Here is a 20,607-nt window from a genome sequence, read left to right as displayed (position 1 = left end):
CTCCACTTGCTACACATCGTGCTGACTGCGGGGAAAGATACAACTGAGGAAGATGATGAGCCTCAACCATGCTGCTCTGCGCCAGTTGAGGCATCAACTAAAGGGTCTGCAGTACCTGCGGCCACGACATCTTCAATGGATGGCTTGCAGTAGGGCACTCCGACTGGTCCAGTGCCCATGCCGACCCCGCAGAGGTTGGGTCGGTGAGGTAGGCACATGCTGCAACAGGCAGATGTAAACCAGGACATAGTGTCTCTTTCGTGGGCGAGGGTTGATATTGGTCGAGAGCTCCTCCAAGTGATTGGTGGGTTGACCGGCAATATTGCTGCACTATCTGCGCGAATCTCGGAGGACATGGGGCAGATGGTTGCAACAATGCAGCGAACGGCCGACTCCGTCGATGCCATGTAGCAGGCGATGGTTTCGGGATACGGCACTGCACCCCAAGGTGCCATACCACCAACATTGACAGATGCGAGTCAGGAGGAAGCAGTTGCTTCTGACTCTGAAGACGTTTCTTCGGAAGCATCTTCTTCTGGGGCCCAAGAATTGAACCTGCCAACAACACTGCCCCTCCCCCACTCCCCCTTTCACAGCAGCAGCGCTCAAAATGCCCTGCTGCAAGACGACTTGGCGTTAGTGGGGATAGAAGGGGGAGCGTAAGTGGAAAAGGGAGGGTTACGATGAGGGGGTGGTAGAGGGAAGTGTAGAGGTTGAGGGAAGCGTGGCCGCAGGTAGGGATATATTCACTTGATTGGGAGGGGAGGCCTTATTCTTGTTACAATTTTTATTGTTAAAATTGTTGACTGTTGGGGGGGTGGTTATTATTAAAAATTTGTTGAATATTGGGGGGGGGGGGGTATTTTTTGTACTTTTTATATTTTTATCGTTATTGAAAATTTATTGTTGTGTGACTGTTGGGGGTGGGGGGGTGGCGAATGGGTGTTATATAGATTGTTTAAAATTTTTTTTACCTCAATTGTTAAATTATTAAAGATTTTTATTTAATTTTACAATTGTTGTGCAGTGTCTTCTAATAACATCAGGTTAAAAATCAATACAAAGGTTGCAAACAATGGCCAGGCAAGGCAAGGATGAAACGTAACGCAACTATAACTGTCACCAACCTAAGTTCACGCAAAGCTAACTGTCACCACTGTAAGTTCACGCAAAGCATTCATTTATAAGCTGCTGATGGAAAAGTCTTGCAACTGTGTAACTACCATGATTATTTGCTTGTGGTTGACAATGAGCTGCAAAATCAGGGCGTGAAATCCCTTTCGGTTACGATAAACCTCTGCATCCTGAAAAGGTGTTCACAGGGCGATGTGCGTACAGTCTATTGCTCCCTGCACCTTGGGGAAGTTTGCTATTCTCGAGAACCCCAAAGCATTTTCACTCTGTGCCTCCCTGGTCATAGGGAAGTTTATAAAGTCCATCCTGCATGCGTAAAGGGCTTCAGTCACCTGTCGAATGCAGCAATGTATGGCGTGCTGAGTGATGCAGCAAATGTCACCAGCTGAGGCCTGAAAGGAGCCCGATGCATAGAAAGAAAGTGCCGCAGTTACCTTAACCTCAACGGGCAGTGCGGTCCTGATGGTGCTGATAGGCTGCAGATCACCCTTAATTAGCTGGCATATCTCACTGATGACCTCCTTTCGGAAGCGCAGCCTTCTAACACAAGTCCAGGTATGATTGCTTATCCCTGTAAATGCGTTGGGTGTAATGTCTCCTCCTCCTCAGCAGTCTGCCATCTCTTTGGGCCCATAAGCTCTTCAATGAACCTTCTCCCATCTCTATCCTGCAGCATTAGTCATCAGTACTGGGGCTGAGAAATTACAGGGCTCATCACTATAAATGCCCTACTCTGTCTTCAAAATTCTTAAATTGTCCTCAACAATCACAATATAACCTCAAAATTGACCACAATGTGATTAGATGATTGAAAAGATTCTAAAACGCCCTTCAAATCACTCACAAATTAGTTCAATGCTCCCATCAACTTGAAGCAGCCTTTTATTAAACTTCCTCCGATTTACAAAATGGCTTCCATGCTGCCGGGTTAAGGTCAGGTGAGTGCAGCTTTTCTTGAGCGTGTTTTTGGGCGAGCGATCATTTGGGCGCAATATGGGCGAAATGCCGAAAGTAACGCTCGGTGATAATCTGGGCGATATTTGGGTGTTAGTTTCTATTAAAAACAGTATTCTGGACCTTGCACAAGTGATGACGTCAGATTTTATATTTTTTAAATGGGCGGACGGTTCAGCTCATTCCTGTATGCCGAAAGTTTTGCCGCCGATAATCAAGCGGTAGTTTTCATTTATCATCAAATATGGGCGATAAACTGAATCTCGGTGATTATATAGGCGGTAAATGGGCGAATATATACCGAAAGTCTAGCCCTATATAGAATCAAAAAAGATAGGTTAGATTATATAGAAAAAAGGTAAAATGAATATTTAAAAAGGACAGAGTGAAAAGGAAGGGAAAATGGGCAAGGATGATAGAGCCAGCAGAATTGTATGTTTATTTTTATTTTTAATTAACATTATATTTAATGCTTATTGTAGTTTAGGGTTTATTGCAGGAAGTTTAGTAGTAGTTGAAGGCTATTACAATAATAAAGCTATTCCTAATGTTTGAATAACTTTATTAATGTAATTTTAGTACAGGTATTGATTTCAGCATCATGTATGAACTGAAAACTTTTTTTTGAAAACTTTTTTTTAAAAACTAGGTGGTCATAAGAACATAAGAATATAAGAATTAGGAACAGGAGTAGGCCATCTAGCCCCTTGAGCCTGCTCCGCCATTCAATAAGATCATGGCTGATCTGGTCGTGGACTCAGCTCCACTTACCCGCCCTCTCCCCGTAACCCTTAATTCCCTTATTGGTTAAAAATCTATCTATCTTTGACTTGAAAACATTCAATGAGCTAGCCTCAACTGCTTCTTGGACACTGGAATTTCCCTGATCTTGAGAAGTTTAAAAATATATTTTTTTATTTTACATAATTTGTTAAGTTTGGTATAAGTGTCTTGATTCAGTCAAACTTTTATATACAATCTGTCATAACCCCTCCCACTGCCTCTTGGGTTGTAGAGTCTACGGGCCCAAGTTTGCCCCCTCTGCTAGGACTTTGTAGAACAAATATGGCGCCGATTTCTTACCTCCGTATTCTTCCAATTGGTTCCAGGGTGTGTTTTGCAGGTTGTGTCAACTCTGACCTGATTGTAAAACTCCTGAAGAGTTTCTGGGGGTCTGGGTTTGTAACTCTCAATCAGATGAACTGGGGATTCATGCGGGTGTTTGATGCCATGCCAGACATCAGTCTAGACGTGCCAAACTCTTACAGGACTTTGAAGGGGTTTGTGGACCATTGTCATCACTAAAGCCCTCCAAGATCAGTGCCCAAAACGTGAAGCCAGGCCCTCTATGAGCGAGGATGGGAGTAACTGCGTCACGCAGGCAGCCCACTAAGCGGCCCCAACAGCAGGAACAGATGTGCCTGAGTAGAGGGAACATCCACCGTGTCTCGGGCGAACAAGATCCTCAGGGCTGGCTCCAGCCCTTCCAGAGGATTTGTACCATTTGATCCACCTCTCTTTCCCCCTCCCCCCCATCCTCTCCCCACCCCTCCCCCTCTCTCCCCACTCCCTCTCCCCTCCTCCTCTCTCCTCCCCTCCTCTCCCCCTCTCCTGTCTCCCCCCCCCTCCCCCCCCCCCCAGCCCTAGCCGAATGGTCTCTCTCATCAGCGGCCTGCTGTTTCTCGGGCCGTGTTTTGGTAGGACTTCTATTTTTTATTTGTTATTGATTGATTGCTTATTACTTTGGTCTTGGTGCTTTAAGTGCTGTGTTCCTTCTATTTTTTAATTTGTTAATTCATTGCTTATTACTTTTTGTGCTTTGGTGCTTGGTGGTGCTTTAAATGTAGTTACTTGCGCCGATTCCTTAACTCTAGGTAAGGTTTTTCTGTGTGGACAGAAGAGGTAACATACACTGGCCAAAGTTAGTTTGGAGTAACTATTTGTTGGCCAAACACCTAAAACAGGGGTAAGTGGCTGGGAACGCCCCCTTTTGAAAAAAAAACTGAACTAAAATAAAACCTAAGTAACTCACTCACACTGGCGCAAATTAAATGGCCAGAATTGCAAATAAAAAGATAGTCCAGAAAAATCAAGTTGCTCCAAAAAAAAGCAACTCATGGGGAAATTTCAGCCCATAATCACTGAAAAAATCCAGGTCATCCACATTTTACCCGGAAGACTTATGCTTACTTGTCTGACTGTCTAGAGTTAATCTAGTTTTGTTTCTCTCTCCACTCTCCCCAGTAAATATTTACTACAGTTATGTTAAATGGTGCACCTCAGTTAAATGACACACCTGCTGTTGGTTTACACATGTGAAGTAATTTTAATGATTCATTCCTGGTTCATTGGATTGGGTCAGTTTCTCTCAAAGTAAAATGGGGCGGTTCACTCAGTGCCAGTCAGCTTTGCGTGCTGAGCAGAATCAACAGTGGATTTGTTAGAGTAAAGTATGGTATAAACTTAGCTCTTCCTGTTGTAATAGATTCATTTCTGTTACATAAATCATTTCATGCTTTAAAGCAAAGAAAAAAATTGGAAGGGAGTAATTAATTTTCGGGGCCTAATACATAATTGAGAACATGCTGTCACATTTGTACGAATTAATTTAATTTCTCCTTAACTCCCTGAGACATGAATTCTATTGACACATTTTAAAAAGAATTTACCACCACACCTACTTGTGGGATCGGCTTTTGTGTACTATTATTTAAAAGAAGCGTACACAGCAAGCCATAATCACAGGATCGGTTATGTCCTGGCAAGTAGGCTAGAATTACTTAAAAAATCTAGAGACAACAACCTTTTTTAGCTGTCTCTATTGTAAGATATTTCAAAATGAGAGATTAATTCTACACAGTATCAGTGCAATTTCATTTTTAAAAATTCAATTTGATTGCAGCAGTGTCATTTTTATATTCGCATAAAAAGATGAGAGCTGTTTTGGTCTTACTGCCATCTTTTTTGATGACATTTATTACAAATGCCATGACGTTTATGGGATAGCTGAGCTATACGATAATGCTGCGTGGGCTTAATTGGTGATGCATTAAATTCATCTCATTTAGATCTGTTGCAGAAACTCCAACTTTGTAAGCTTTTTTATTCATTAAAAAATATGTGTAATAGAAATACTTGTTCTTTTTTTTGGTTTAAACTCCCTGACCCATTTTAGGATTGAGGTGCTCCCGTAACTCCACAGTATCCTGCAGCCCGATATTTATTTTCTTCAACTAGGTGAGCTGCCTGTGGAGATACAATATGTCCAATTAATATTAATGAGACCCAAGGCCAATTTCAGACCCAAAAACGGGTCTAAAGGAATTTGAATCTCCTAATGTGAGAAGTCATCTAATATCACAAATGTAAAAAAGTCCACTACAATTCCTATCCACCAAGTTGCAAGACTGAAATGAAACTTGTGTAACCCTCATATTTTCTTTAAACAACTGTTTCATCCTGTCTTGATGATTCATTTTATTCATGTTCTCTGAAGTACATCATACTATTCTTTTGGAATTGTTGTGCTCCAAATTTAACTATCTCTTCCTTCAAAAATATTTACCCAACAGACACAGATCCTTCTTTCACCCCTGTATTTTTTCAAGACAATTTCCTTTCATTTTAAAACTCTTGCCATCCTATAAATTTATAGCTTCAGTGTCATTTCTTAACCATTCCTGGTCTCCTGGGGGAAAAAAAGTACTTCATTGGCTGTAAAGTGTTTTGGTCGTGAAAGGTGCTATATAAATCTAAGCCTTTTTATCTTTCTCCCAATGGCCATTGAATTAGGAATAGTGGATGGGGGTGCAAGCGCGAGGAAAAGTCGGGGGGAAATAATTAAATCAGATGATTAGCCGATAAGTATGAATAAAAGTTGTGTTAACTTTGAACATTAAAATTGTTCAGATTGACCAAATGTTTCTGTTTGCCTTATCATGGGGGGAGTATAGTGAGTGGACAATTATACAGTCCAGGATCAACTATTCTTTTTGAGTTCAATGGTTAGCGATGCTCCTGCAGAACATAGGGAGAATAGTAGCATTGGCTAACAGGATATTGGGGAAGGTGAAGGGGGATAAAGGAAGTCTAGTGAAGACAATGTAGGATATGAAGCATTTGTGATAATGTTGCAGGACATAAGAATCATATTGGTGATCATGAAGTAGGCCATGTAGTGTTATAAGGATTTTCCTATTTTTGCTCTTTCCAGACTTTTGAAAACAAAATTATCTCTTATATTTTCACCTACATCATGTGGGTCAGGTTAACTATTTTCATTTATAGACACAAAGCTTCAGGTTTTCACAGAAAGCTTACATGTTTAGGAGTCAAATTTATCTTCTTCAAAATTTGAAAAACTGCTCTTCAGCTATTCTTCTCTAGTTCAGCTTACAGTGATACACATGTACACTTTCAGACATCACTGAATACTTGGGGAATAAAATCATGAAAAATAGCCAATATTCATGAAGGGGAGGTTTCGTCAATCTAACTTACAGTTTTTCTTTGAGGTAAGAGAAATGAGCTTGAACAGGGGTAGGGCAATGGATGGAGTGTACTTAGATTGCAGAAAGGTGGTTGATACAGTTCCTCTGCAAAGGCTGGTACTGAAAATAAAGAAAGCATAAATCAGTAGAAATATTTTACAGTGAATATGTAATTGGTTAACTGATATAACCCAGAAGGTAGTGGTGCAGGGATTGTCATCAGGCTGGGAGAGTGTGACCAGTGAGGTCCAGCAGGAACCTCTTTTGTTTAATATCTTCATAAAGGATATGGAGGTAGGAGTCACAAGCACAGTGGCTAAATTTGCTGATGACTCAAAGCTAGTGAAAGTGGACAAAACTGAACAGGATAAGCTACAGGAGGATATGAATATACTTGGGAATTGGGCAGACAGATGGCAGATGAAATTCAATGTAGAGAAAAGCAAAATGCTTCATATGAGGACATAAAAATACAGGAAGGGACCATTACTTAAAGGGAAAAAAATAATGTGCATGAAAAGATCTGGGAGTCCTGATTGGCAGTAGATTGAAGCTATCACAACAATCTTAGGTGGCAGTGAGATGTTGGGATGTATTAAAAGGTCATTAGAGTTAGGTAATCCTGCCACTTTATAAATCATTGGTGCGACCGCACTTAGAATACAGTGCACAGCTCAGGTTGCAGCAGCACAAAACGGATCTTGCATCTATTGAAAGAAGATTGAAGAAAGCAACCAAAATAATTGAGGGATGGAGGTATTGGATTATGATGAGTGATTATGTAAATTGGCCATGTTCTCACTGGAAAAAAGAAGAACGAGAGTTGATATGATTGCTGTTTTTAGGATTTTAAAGGGACGAGATAATGTAAACCACGACTAGTTGTTTCAGACCAGCAGAACTAGAGTACACAGCCTGCATTTAAGGGTGGGTAAATTCAAAACTCATCTGCGGGAACATTGGCCACGTGGTGGGAGGGGTTAAACCTGACACATATGCGTCCGGTGCCGTTTTTATGGTGGCGGGTTGCGAGGCGTGCATGTGTCCCATCTTGAAGAGGCGGGAAATTTCCTTACCATATTTGAATCAGGCTCCTACAGCGCACTTGGGAGACTGATTTGAATTTAACTGCTGCCGGACGGATTTCCCAGGGAAACACGGCAGTGAAAGGGAGGTGGGAGCTGCCGGCTCCAGAAGGTAAGTACTTTTTATAGCACTCTTTGTGGGCTCGGCTGAGCAGGAATGCTCCCCCCAGCCCCTCAAAGAAGCATTCTGCCCTCCCCTCTGCCGACCGCAGCCTCTCTTTAGCCCCTTCCACGATCAGCCGACCCTCCCCACCTCACCCCCCGATCTCCGGCCTGCTCCGCGATTTCCTGAGACCGTCCCTAAGGGTCCCAAACTGTGGGCTCCTGCCGCTCGTTTAATCAGCCAGGCAGCCTGTCAATCTGGTCGGTTGTCGGCCCAGAAACAGAAGGAAAACATTTCATGAGGTCCCGCCGTTAAATTTGCATCCCCGACCTCTCCAGGTTTCCCCCGTCTCCCTGTAAATATCGGAGCCATTATTTCAGTGAGTTCGTGGTAAATTTATGGAACAGGTTCTCTAAGAAGTTGGTGGAAACAGATAGTACTGCTTCATTCAAATGCAAATTAGACAGATTTCTTTCAGAAAATAATACTTTAGGATACGGTATTGGAGTAATTTGAGACATAACGTATTATAAGTGTAGCATGCTTGGGAGGAACAGGTGACCTTGGATCTATGATTCCAAAAACTCTCCACCACTGGGGCTTTCCTCGCCTCACGTCTGGGTCTGTTGCAGAGATTGATTGCTATGATTAGTCAACAACTCCGTTATTGTTGTATCCTACGATACCAGGATGGTAGAAGGTGAACTAGATGGACATTTGTCTTTTTAGAACAGAAGAACATAAGAAATAGGAGCAGGAGTAGGCCAATTGGCCCCTCGAGCCTGCTCCGCCATTCAATAAGAACATGACTGATCTGATCATGCCCGTTCCCCATAACCTTTACTCTCTTATCGCTCTAGCAATTTACGTCTAGCATTCCTATGTAGAACATAAGGGGAATAGTGATAATGGGATATCAAGGCATTGGTGACCATTATGAAGAGCTGTGCCGCTCCAAAAACTCGCTAGTTAGAGGATCATACCCATTCAAAAAAGGTTATTTATTTCTGTAGATATCTTTGAATCTATCTTGAAGGAAAGTCTTCGGAGTTTATTTTGGCCAAAGCCTGAAAATAGGCGCTAAGTGGGTTCAGTGCTAACAAGACACGCCTGTTTGAAAGTCTGGATTTAGCACATAATTTTGGTCCTAATTGTTGATTACCATCATTTGAACTTGCCTAGAGTTGTTAAACCAGACATCTGCAGATTTAGCACTCAATTGCTGATTAAATGCAATTTTGTGGAGCAGTTTATGTGGGCTCCTAGCATCCACTTCCATTGAAGGTGTGGAGTGCGCTAGCTGACACACACCGGCACATTGCAGGATAGATCGGGGACCGAGGAAGAGGGTGGACAGGTTCTCAGACAGGAGGGATGTCCTCTACCCACAGGGAGGAAGGATGCAATCTCGTCTTCCTGTCCCCCCTCTCCTGCAGCAGCTGGTGCTGCGCTGCCTAGCCTCTGTCCTCCTCCTATTCCTCGTCCAGACCATGGGGGACCCCTAACAAGATGTCCATGAGCAAGCACTCCCTTTCCCCTGGTGACTCCTATAAGCTGGAGTAGCACAGCACTTTACTCTTTTTAGGTGAGGTTCTCAGAAAATTTCCGGAATAAATATTGCTAGAGTATTGATAAAGTCTTGACAAATTGTCCCAGAGAGTCTCCCCATTTGTTTCAAAGGTCCGCTTCACCGCTCCAGCAGCAACAACAACTTATATTTATATAGCGCCTTTAATGTAATAAAGCATCCCAAGGCACTTTATAGGAGCGTTAAGGGAAAAAAAAAATTTCAAGTGAACATGAAGTAATGAGTATCCCTTTAAGACAGGAAGAATGTTCCCAATGTTGGGGAAGTCCAGAACCAGGGGTCACAATCTAAGTATAAGGGGTAAGCCATTTAGGACTGAGATGAGGAGAAACTTCTTCACCCAGAGAGTGGTGAACCTGTGGCATTCTCTACCACAGAAAGTTGTTGAGGCCAATTCACTAAATATATTCAAAAAGGAGTTCGATATAGTCCTTACTACTAGGGGGATCAAGGGGTATGGCGAGAAAGCAGGAATGGGGTACTGAGGTTGCATGTTCAGCCATGAACTCATTGAATGGCGGTGCAGGCTCGAAGGGCCGAATGGTCTACTCCTGCACCTATTTTCTATGTTTCTATGTTTCTAAGTAGCGCTTGACATCCACATCAATGTCGTTGCTGCTAGGAATAGGTATTGGGACAAGCGCTAGCACAGCAGGCATTTTAAGTGGCAATGATCCTCTGGGCGGCTGTTCCCGGCGCAGGCTTCAACTCCTTTACCAAGATAGCATCTTGCGTTAAATGTGGGCTAAACCGGTAGTGCAACTTAAGACCCAATCTTGGCCATCTCGGAGGATGGTTAGCACCTGAACGCATTGATGAAAATCGCCCCTTCATCTTGCACTTTGAGTTGTAAAATCATAAATATGTTTAGAAGGAACAGAGTGAAAACTCGGCCTCACAAAAGCTGGTTTTCGGTGCACAATGTGCATGCCCCTAAAACCGTCCTTTCCGGTCTGTCAAGCTCTTGACAGACCTTCCCCATCCCCACAGCAAGGACATTCACGCGGGCGAGATTGGACTATTTGCCCATCTCTTGCCCAGCGAATGTCCTTGAAACTTTTACGCCTGGTAAAAAGCAGGCGCATAGCCTATTTTTACCAGCTTAAGAGTTTTAAAACACAAAAAAATTAAAGTTAAACACATTTTTATAGTAAAAACCCTGTCCATTAAAGTAAGTTTATTTTAAACCCTAAATAAAATACGTTAAAAAAAAAAAAAATTCCCCAAAAAATATTTTTTCTAAAACATTTCATTAACTTTAATTTCAATTCATTTTAAATATGTAAGTTTTTTTCTTTATTATGTTGTGTTTGGGTATTTTAGGGGTTATTCTCATTGATAGTAATGGGAACACAAAGATACGGAGTTCCTATTATTATCAATGAGAATACTTTACTGTGATTGGTTGTCCAGGCCCAAGTGACTCCAGCTTCCCCGTCAGTATCTCAAAGACGTGGACACTCTGCGATGCGCGGGAAAAGAAGGTCTCCGACCGGAATCGAAGGTGCCTCCGGGACCACCAAGTATATTCATAGAAAGATTTTGGGTTGGAGGTGTTCATCCGAAGGAAGCCTCCGACTGGAATTTCAGGGCCAACATATTTTTGATTTTGCTATGTGCAGCGCAAAGAGAAAACAGGAAAAATTCATTTCTGCCCATTTTCGGACCTGAAATAGAAGGCTCGCTGGGAGCATGCACAAGAAACTGGAGACCTGTAGCTCACCTGAAGTTGAGCCTCAGGCCTCATCAGCATATTGCCTTGGATCTGCAGATGCCAGTGGAGCATCTAATGGCAGCTCGCAGATTCTATGAGCATGAAGCTGGCTGGGCCTGCTGCCTCCCCTTCAGCAGCCCACAGGTAAAATGTAACCGGAAGCGAGGGGGGCGATCAGGCGGGAGCCAAGCATGGGGCCAGCAACAGTCGTCGGTAAGTATTTTTCGGCGGCAACTTCCTACAGTCCCTTTATCAATCAGCATGTAGACATGGACATCCTGAGCACAGCTGGCTCAGCGACAGCTGCATTCAATGCTTTTGGGAAGGAGGCCTTAAACAGGTGTTAAACTCTCTATTTGCATCTGTAAACCCCGTGTTTCAGGCCTGGGCGTCTATACTGGAATCTTTACCAATATGGCGAATGGCACACTTCAGGCACTAAATGTGTGCGCTCACGCTGCCTGCCATATTAGACTCTTAAATGCCTGTCCCGGCATCATTGAATTTCTGGGTTGAAAACTTCCCATTATGGTTGTAAGTTTTCACAAATGCAGTTTAGCAAGTGATTTCTGTGAAGAAAATAATTTGAAAGTTGAACAAATCATTCAGTATTTCTAAGAAGATGAAGCCTTTATCAGTGGGTGAAATATGTGAAGTACTGTTTCCAGCTTCACCTAGTTGAGTTATAATAAGAATTAAGTACAAAATATATCAGTATATGTTATTGATACAAGATTAATTAAATCTGAATGATGCTTCGTTCAAAATTAATAAAGTTCTGTCATTCACTGGAGAATGATGGGTGAAAACAAAGTGAAGATGTAGCAAGGTTTTTGAGATAGTTTAATGCAGCAGAATAAAATTTTGAAGAGAAAGTGACTACAATCTCTGCACTTTAAGTTGTAAATCTTTCTGTTTTATATCTTAAAATAAATCAGAATGGTTCAGAACTAAAATAATGTGAATTTAAGAGGCAGCATCACTTTTTATTGGTCTGTCCAGAATCTATAGCAATTGAAAATTCTGAAGAATTGAATATATTCAGTTTAATCATGTATGTGGTCCACAAATGTATTCTGTGCGGATACTTGTAATCAAACGCTCAGCTCCCATTCAGAGCATCTCAGTTCAAATCCTTTTCAATTGGCAATCAAGCCAGCTTTTTTCTGATTGTCACCAGGCATAGGAGAGAAAATGGAAAAGAGGATGATTCTCCCTCTCCTCCCCTTCCCGCCCTTCACTGATAATGGCACGACACTGGTGGTCAGCATGGAGAGCTGCACAGACTTTCTTATCAATCCATTTATTAAATACAATTTCAAATGATAAGGATAATGCACAGATGTGGGCATGAGCTGCTGAAAAAAATTCACTTAGAAGGCAATGAAATTGCTTTTTTGTGACTTTTCCCCTTAAGCAACTTAACCTGTATTTAGAAATGACCTATTTACAATTTAGTCAAGGGAAAACACAAAATATGTTTAATGTGCTCATGGTGTTCTCACAAAAGGCCTAATGGAAGATCTTCTGAAGGAAGTTGAAGGATTATGGCTAGGACGAGTAAAGTATTGATGGAGGTGAAATGACTGACTAATACTGTGTCCATTCCATTTCAGCTCTGTAAATGAACACATTCTCAATGTTTCTAGAGGTCAAAATTAAAATATTGGTGAAACATTACTGGTGTCATTGTTTTATAAGCTTGTTTAGAGGTTTTATGTGTACAGTTAGCAAGGCATGTTCGACTATATCTGCCTTGACATTGGGGAAAACTTTGAGCACACAATTCAGTGTATGCTACAGTCATTGTAAATTTACATTATGGACTCGGTGATTCAGTAAAACTTCTTGAAATAATGTTATGCTTAATTAGGGTAGCAATTGATTTTATAACAGAAACAAAGCTCGGTAAAAGGTACGTTTTAAACACCTTGATATATCAAATGTTTAAGAGTTAGATATTTTAGTATGTCACAAACCATACATTTAAATCATTCTGAAAGACTCTGGGTTCTAAAACAGCCAAATTGAAAGTGTTATTTTTTCCTTCTCTGTTCGTTGTGTGAATCCTGCAGGAAATCAGTTTGATCAATCCAGTTCCTAACGGCAACATGCCCATAGCACAAAACAGCCAACAATTTGGTACAAAACAGCGGTAAATTGATAATCAATGAGAAATGGCCTGCTCCGATCCAGAGTCTGTCCTCAAGCATATCGAAGAAAATATGGCTATTAGTTATGACTGGAGCAGTACCACACACGATATTAGTGATATGTCTGGGACACTAGAACTGCTGCAGCTGTATCTCAATACACCAGGAGGGCATTTAAAACCACCCTTGGAACTTCCATACCGAGGTTCAGATGTCTACCCGCAGGTTCCGCTTTTAACCTCTTCTGAGCAGGATGGAAGGACACCCACTGGTAAAAGGCAGGGTCCTTCTTTAAACATGCAGATTGGATGCTGATGACATCATCCAACTGTTACTTTAACCAGAAGTGGTTGTGGCTTTTGCTCCAGGCCAACCTAATAGTAAGAGAAGTCAGAGCCAGAAAAGGCTCAAAAAGGTAACTTTTTTAAACTTTCCTTGCGAAGACTAGTGGGAGCAGATCTGCTGCTCTGGATCCTACAAGGAAAGTTTTGTTATCCCCTTGCCCTGGGTTACCACCCACCCCAATCCCCGATTACGAGACCCTCCCAAACCCCCACCTGGTGACTTACCTGAGTGCTGGAATCAGTCCTTTGGTCTGTGACAGCAAACGCATGGCACCCGGAATTCCATCCCTGCCTACTAGCCAGCTACCACTTCCTGCTGGTTACGAGCGGGTGATGGACTGAGGTTATGTAGATGAGGCCCAGCAGTTAAAATCTCCCATGGCCCTTCCTGCTGAGGTTGGGAGGGTTTGTCACCCGCCTCGGGTATCACTCGCCCAAGTCCTGCCCCGTGTTAAAATCAGAATAACTAAGTCCATCCAAAATGTAAGCACTGATTATCGGTGATAAAACTTCTCATGATGGTAGAACCCTCTTTCAGAAAATGTTGTCACCTGAAACGTTTCTCCTTTTGTGCAGAAGTTCATATTCAATAATTGCTCAACCTGAGTTGCCAGATCATGCATTTGGTTAGAGAAAATCCATGATTTACCCACTGGTACTCCAGTAATGTTCCCAATTTTATCTGTGCTCCCAGTAAATAAATCAACTGCAAGAGATAACTGTCCTTGTTGCAGTCTTTTCTGGAACTCAAGAACAAAAAAACTCACTCAGTGAGCACGAGGATGGCTGGTGTGAGAAACAGGTGTAAATACTATGTATTAGGCAAACGGTCCATATAAACAGTCTATAATAAATATAATTACACCAGGCGTATCACATTGATGTAGTCGAGATTATTTCTGACACTAAGGTTAAGGCATGTTTTTTGAGCTAGTACAGCGATAGCTCTAGTTTGCCTGTGGCCATTTTGTCTCTGACCTGAGAATGCTTGATGCTGATACAAGTTGCTGATTGTGAAAAATGTTCCATTGATTTCCATCACTTTAATGGTGACAAAGCTGGCTAAACAAAAATGAAAAACTAAAATTTTAGAAGTATGCAATGTTGACAGATGCTGTTAGATAGATGTTGTGGCTTTTAGCGAAAAAAAGATGGTTTTAACAAAAAATAGCTGTAAAATGCAGACTTTTTGTGAAGTATGTAGTTTTTTTTAAAAGCAATACTATGTTGTATGCATTGCTCTTTTAATGAGAATTAGTTTGAATCTGTCTCCTCTCTCATCTTTTTGCAACCAAATCCATCAAATGAACGTTTTGCCTTGCATGATTAAAGAGGAGTTAAGACTAAAAGGAGAACAATGGACTTGCTGAGCAATGAGTGAGACTACTGCCTGGTTCAGCAGATGTGCAGAAGGGGGAGATTTAATCGAGCTGCTGAAAGTTAGATTGAAGATTACTGGGGACGACATCGGGAGGAATCCATTCTTTGTGTCAGTGATACTGATTGTTGTTCAATTACTGCTGATTACAGATTCAATGTTTCTTTGTATTTCAGTTTATGTCCCAGAAGAAGACTTAAAGACAGGAGAACTGAGAGAAGGAGAAGATGCCAGCCCTTCTGCTGAGGAGTTACAGGGCAATGGTTACATGTGCACTGAGGAAGAAGAGGAGGAAGAGGAAGAAAGCAAAGGCAGTTATAGCTACCAGAATTCTCCACTCAGTGCAATGTCCAATCAGGATGCAGAGTGTGAATCACACATAAGTGACACCAGTGACAGATTGGCTGATTTTAAAAGTATTTCTTCCCGGGATGGGCAGGAAAAGGAAGAGCAATCAAATGGAGAGATAAAGAATGGCCAACAGAACAGTTTAGGAGCAATGAGAGCTGTTTATGCTAGCTTTCTTTCTGATTCATATTGGTCAAGTCTAGGATTTGACCTCAAACAATCAAAGACTGAAAGGACAAGCTGCAAAAGCAGCAATGAAAGCACCAAAAGTAGTTTTGATTGGCACCAAGATGCATTATCCAAAACGTTTCAACAGACATCCTCTGGCAGGCCAATGCCTAAACCAAATCTTTTCAGTTCAGTGCAGTTGTACAGGCAAAATAACAAGTTGTTTGGGACTGTTTTCACAGGTGCCAGTAGGTTTCGCTGCAGAGAATGTAGTGCAGCATATGATACTTTGGTAGAGCTAACTGTGCACATGAATGATACAGGACATTACCAAGATGATAACCACAAAACAAAAGTGGACCATAGCAACAATTGGACAAAGTCACGAAAACGGGCTTTGCAGGACATGGATGGAATGCATGATGCCCAGAAAGTTTTAAAGTGCATGTACTGTGGTCATTCATTTGATTCCCTTCAAGACTTGAGTGTTCATATGATTAAAACAAAACATTACCAGAAAGTGCCTCTGAAGGAACCAATGCCACCTATTGGATCAAAGTTAGTCCCTCCCACTAAAAAACGAGCCCATCATGAAGTCAACCAGCCTTGTTCGCCAGATTCAACGACTGGAGTTGCAGGGACATTCACAGGTGAAGCACAAAAGAATTCAAACCCCTATGTGTCATCTAACAATCGCTATGGTTATCAAAATGGTGCCAGCTATACCTGGCAATTTGAAGCCTGTAAGTCTCAAATCCTGAAGTGCATGGAATGTGGAAGCTCGCATGATACACTGCAGCAGCTCACAGCTCATATGATGGTAACTGGGCACTTTCTTAAGGTAACAAACTCTGCATCAAAAAAGGGAAAACAGATTGTTTTTGACCCTCTGGCTGTGGACAAAGCACAGTCAGTCGCAGAAGGGCCATCGAATGAAATCCAACCTTTGGCACCAGTCAGCAAATTGCCTCCAGATTCACTAACACCATCAGGACTAGAAGATAACAAAAACCAAGAAGAAAAGCAAGATTTAACAGAAGATATAGAGAAACAACATAAAGATAAAGATGATTGCAAAGATGACAACCCAGAGAAGATGTTTGATCCCACACTTCAATATCAATACATAAGAGAAGAAGATCTAGAAGAGAGCTCAAAGGGAGGCGGTGATATTCTTAAATCACTTGAAAACACTGTTACTTCAGCCATCAACAAAGCCCAAACTGGAAGCCCAAGCTGGAGTGCTTATCCCAGCATCCATGCTGCCTATCAGCTTCCAGGGATGATTAAACCTGTGCAACTCGGTACTCAAATATTACAAGTTAAGCCAAACCTGAAACCAATAGCTCCAAAAGTCAGATATTTCTCTGTTATTACAAGTAGCCAAAACCAACCCCTTCAACCCAACAGTGACCAAATTAAGGAAGAACCGATTAGTCCAGCTCATGAACCGCTTTCATCCAAGTTGGAAGAAAGCGGTATTGAGAAAAAGGATCCAAAGTTAAATCTTCAGTCTGGAATGGTTTCACCATGTAAGAAGGAATGTGAGAACCCAATAAAAACAGAGAATCCCACTGATCTGCCAAGGACAGTTTCGCCTTGTTTGAAAGATGCTGAAGAAATAAAGGAAAGCTTCAAGAAAGAGCCTATAAAAAGTGACACAGGATCTCCAAATTTTTCAATAACCAATGGTTGCTCTGGAATGGCTGTTATCACAGACCACCCATCTGAGCAGCTTTCTGTCAGCCCACTTAGTGCATTGCAGTCTATCATGAACACTCATCTTGGCAAAGCTGCCAAGCCTCTTAACTCAAATTCAGACCCTGTAACTATGCTTTGTAGACTCAATAAAAGTTTGTTGGAGAAATCAGCTTCACCGCTAGGTTTAATAAAACCATCTAGTCTTGCTGATCGATATTACTATGAAAGCAGTGATCAGCCAATAGATCTCACCAAATCTAAGAGTGGCAAAACTGCCCAATCAAACCCGGTCAAATCCTTTACTTTGTTACCTTCCAAACATGCTTTATCTGATATTGCTGATATGGTAAAGGTCCTCCCTAAAGGTACAACACCAAAACCTTCTACCTCATCAAAGATGACAACAGAAAGGTTAGAGACTGATGTGAGGAGCTTTGAAGATGTTTCGATGGAATATTTACCAGTTCAGAAAAGAAAAGGTAGGCAGTCAAATTGGAATCCCCAGCATCTTCTTATCTTGCAGGCCCAATTTGCTGCCAGTCTGTGGCAGACAGGTGAAGGCAAATATTTATTATCGGATCTAGGTCCACAAGACCGAATGCATATTTCAAAGTTTACTGGACTCACCATGACTACCATAAGTCACTGGCTTGCCAATGTAAAATATCAACTGAGAAAGACAGGTGGAACAAAATTCCTTAAGAACTTAGACACAGGACACCCAATTTTCTACTGCAATGATTGTGCCTCACAGTTTAGGACTCCTTCCAGTTATATTATTCATTTAGAATCCCATTTGGGCTTCACTATGAAAGATATGGCAAAAGTTTCTGTACAGCATGCCAGAGGGGAGCAAGAAGTGTCAAAGGTCACATCTGAGAAGTCAACAGGACCGTTGGTAGCAGATGAGGACACAGGCAGCAAGTTCCAGTGTAATCTTTGCAATCGAACTTTTGCTAGCAAGCACGCAGTAAAACTGCATCTCAGCAAAACGCATGGCAAGTCACCAGAGAATCATTCGCAGTATGTATCTGAACTAGAGGAAGAGTAGCAACTCAAGGTGAGCATCAAAACTCTGTTTCTGTTCTGTTCAAAGTCATTTAATTGTCTAAATCATAATTGGAAAGGTGAGTTACTGTAAGTTATATTAAGCAAACTGTATTCCAGAGAAGTGTAGTGGTCAAGTGATACGATAAGTCTTTTCAAAAAATTCTTTCATTTTTCTAATTGGAAATATCTTGGATCAATATTCATAAAGCAGAGACTTTTATTCCAAAGGCCAAAACCATCATCTTGATTGAAGGTGGCTTATTGTACTTTGGATAAATAAAGAAATAATATGTCTCAGAAATTCAGGGTGTTTGCGAAATTTTGTATAATGTATGTTTGTTTCTCAATTGGCATAATAAAGTGCCTTTTATCACTCTTACTGTTAACAAAATTCAATCTGGTCTCCCCTGTATTAGATGTATGTCATTGTTCCAGCTATTTACAATGACAATTATTCAGACGTGTTGTGGGTATTCCTAGCATTTTAACACTGAAGTATTGCAGTATATCTGAAATGCTGAAAATGTGCTGAAAAGCATTTAAAATAGTTGGGGTGAAATTGCTCAAGCAAGTAGTGTAAAATGGGCTGATAACAAATCGGCAGCCTGCTTTACACCGTGTCTGCTTTTCCTTACTATTGGCTTCAATGGAAAATAAAATTGGGCATGGTATAACACGGGCTGCCGATTCATTATCAGCCCATTTTGCGATACTGGCATTTACCATTTTCACCCCCCGTATGGGTTGGCTCTGCAAAGAATTTCAGAATCTGTTTAACAGCTATGGAGTTTAACAGTAACACATTTGTCTCAAATCTTACATTTTTGTATATATCATAAGAACATAAGAATTAGGAACAGGAGTAGGCCATCTAGCCCCTCGAGCCTGCTCCGCCATTCAACAAGATCACGGCTGATCTGGCCGTGGACTCAGCTCCACTTTACCCGCCCACTCCCCATAACCCTTAATTCCCTTATTGGTTAAAAATCTATCTATCTGTGATTTGAATACATTTAATGAGCTAGCCTCAACTGCTTCCTTGGGCAGAGAATTCCACAGATTCACAACCCTCTGGGAGAAGAAATCCCTTCTCAACTCGGTTTTAAATTGGCTCCCCCGTATTTTGAGGCTGTGCCCCCTAGTTCTAGTCTCCCCGACCAGTGGAAACAACCTCTCTGCCTCTATCTTGTCTATCCCTTTCATTACTTTAAATGTTTCTATAAGATCACCCCTCATCCTTCTGAACTCCAACGAGTAAAGACCCAGTCTACTCAATCTATCATCATAAGGTAACCCCCTCATCTCATGCTTATTATTATTACATAAAGATTCTTAATAATGATAAAGTGTGTTGATATGAATAGGTATATTTTTTGTGCCTTAAAATAATTCTGATGCACAGTAAAGAAGTTAAGCCTTTGATTACAGAACCTGTGGCGTTTTTCAGAACACAAAACCCATTCTTATTTGTCCTCTGTAAATAATAATCTATTGATAAAGTGTAATTTTACTTGGGCCTATTTTAAAAGAATGATGGAAATAACAGTGTATTGAATATTTCTTTGAAAATATTAATTGAAATGAAGTCAGAATCATGTTTATATTTTATGAAACTGTACAAATGTATAATATGTACCATAGTAATCGAACCCTAGCAGTCTACTGTGAAAATGCACTAGATCCTTTCACTGAAAGTCATACAGAAAATGTATTATAGAAAGGTTTGCCAGAGTTTACTGCTAAAATTGCTAATGGATAGTGCAGAATGGCCTATATTTCTTTTAGAAGGGAAAAGAATAACTGGAGAGTTTGATACATAAATAAGGTATAAAGCACGTTACAAGGATTACAATTTTATTTGAAACAGTCAAAATACGTCCACTGTGTCCAGCTGTCTCTATCACATTATATAAACTGCCACTAACTCACCATGTGATCCAGCAAACGTATTAAAAGTTTTTTACTATAGTATTTTTATTCAAAGCCGTTGAGAAACAGATCGAATCTAAGTCCAAAGTGATCTAAATTTTGCCATTTCAAGTTAATTTGGATTCTGCCCAGTTCTGATTAGTTTGGTTGCTAGTCACCTTGCCCTATCCCTCATAATGGTAAAATGTCCCAATGTGCATGTACACTGTATTTTTCTGTATCCTGATATCGTGATGGGCAGTAACCAAGTGACTGGCATCTGTCATTGGAGACATTGGAGAAAAGTAATTTTTCAACTTTACTTCTTTTTACCATCAATTCTCTTGGTGTTAGAGGAGAAAGGTTTAAACTATTGGGAATCTTGTTCGAAGACATCCGACCTGCCACTTTGAGGAAATTAGTTGTACATTTATCCTGTTGACGATCACTATTGCTGATCTGGGAGTGTGACTGCGAGTATGGATCCAA

At 41.2% G+C, this 20,607-nt stretch overlaps 1 protein-coding gene across 1 annotated transcript in view; it reads left to right on the top strand.

The window, feature by feature from the left end:
• LOC139277013 (teashirt homolog 2) overlaps positions 1–20,607 on the top strand; it is a 472,086-nt gene that overhangs the window by 224,313 nt on the left and 227,166 nt on the right. The window contains exon 2 of the mRNA XM_070895015.1: positions 15,120–18,220. Within this exon, the coding sequence (XP_070751116.1) occupies positions 15,120–18,211 (3,092 nt within the window). The 3' untranslated portion in view covers positions 18,212–18,220. The remainder of the gene's footprint in view (positions 1–15,119; positions 18,221–20,607) is intronic.

Source organism: Pristiophorus japonicus, chromosome 12 (genome assembly GCF_044704955.1).
Source record: "Pristiophorus japonicus isolate sPriJap1 chromosome 12, sPriJap1.hap1, whole genome shotgun sequence".
Taxonomy (NCBI): Eukaryota; Metazoa; Chordata; class Chondrichthyes; family Pristiophoridae; genus Pristiophorus; species Pristiophorus japonicus.
The sequence above is the reverse complement of the archived record's forward strand: the minus strand, read 5'-3'. Positions and strand labels throughout refer to the sequence as shown.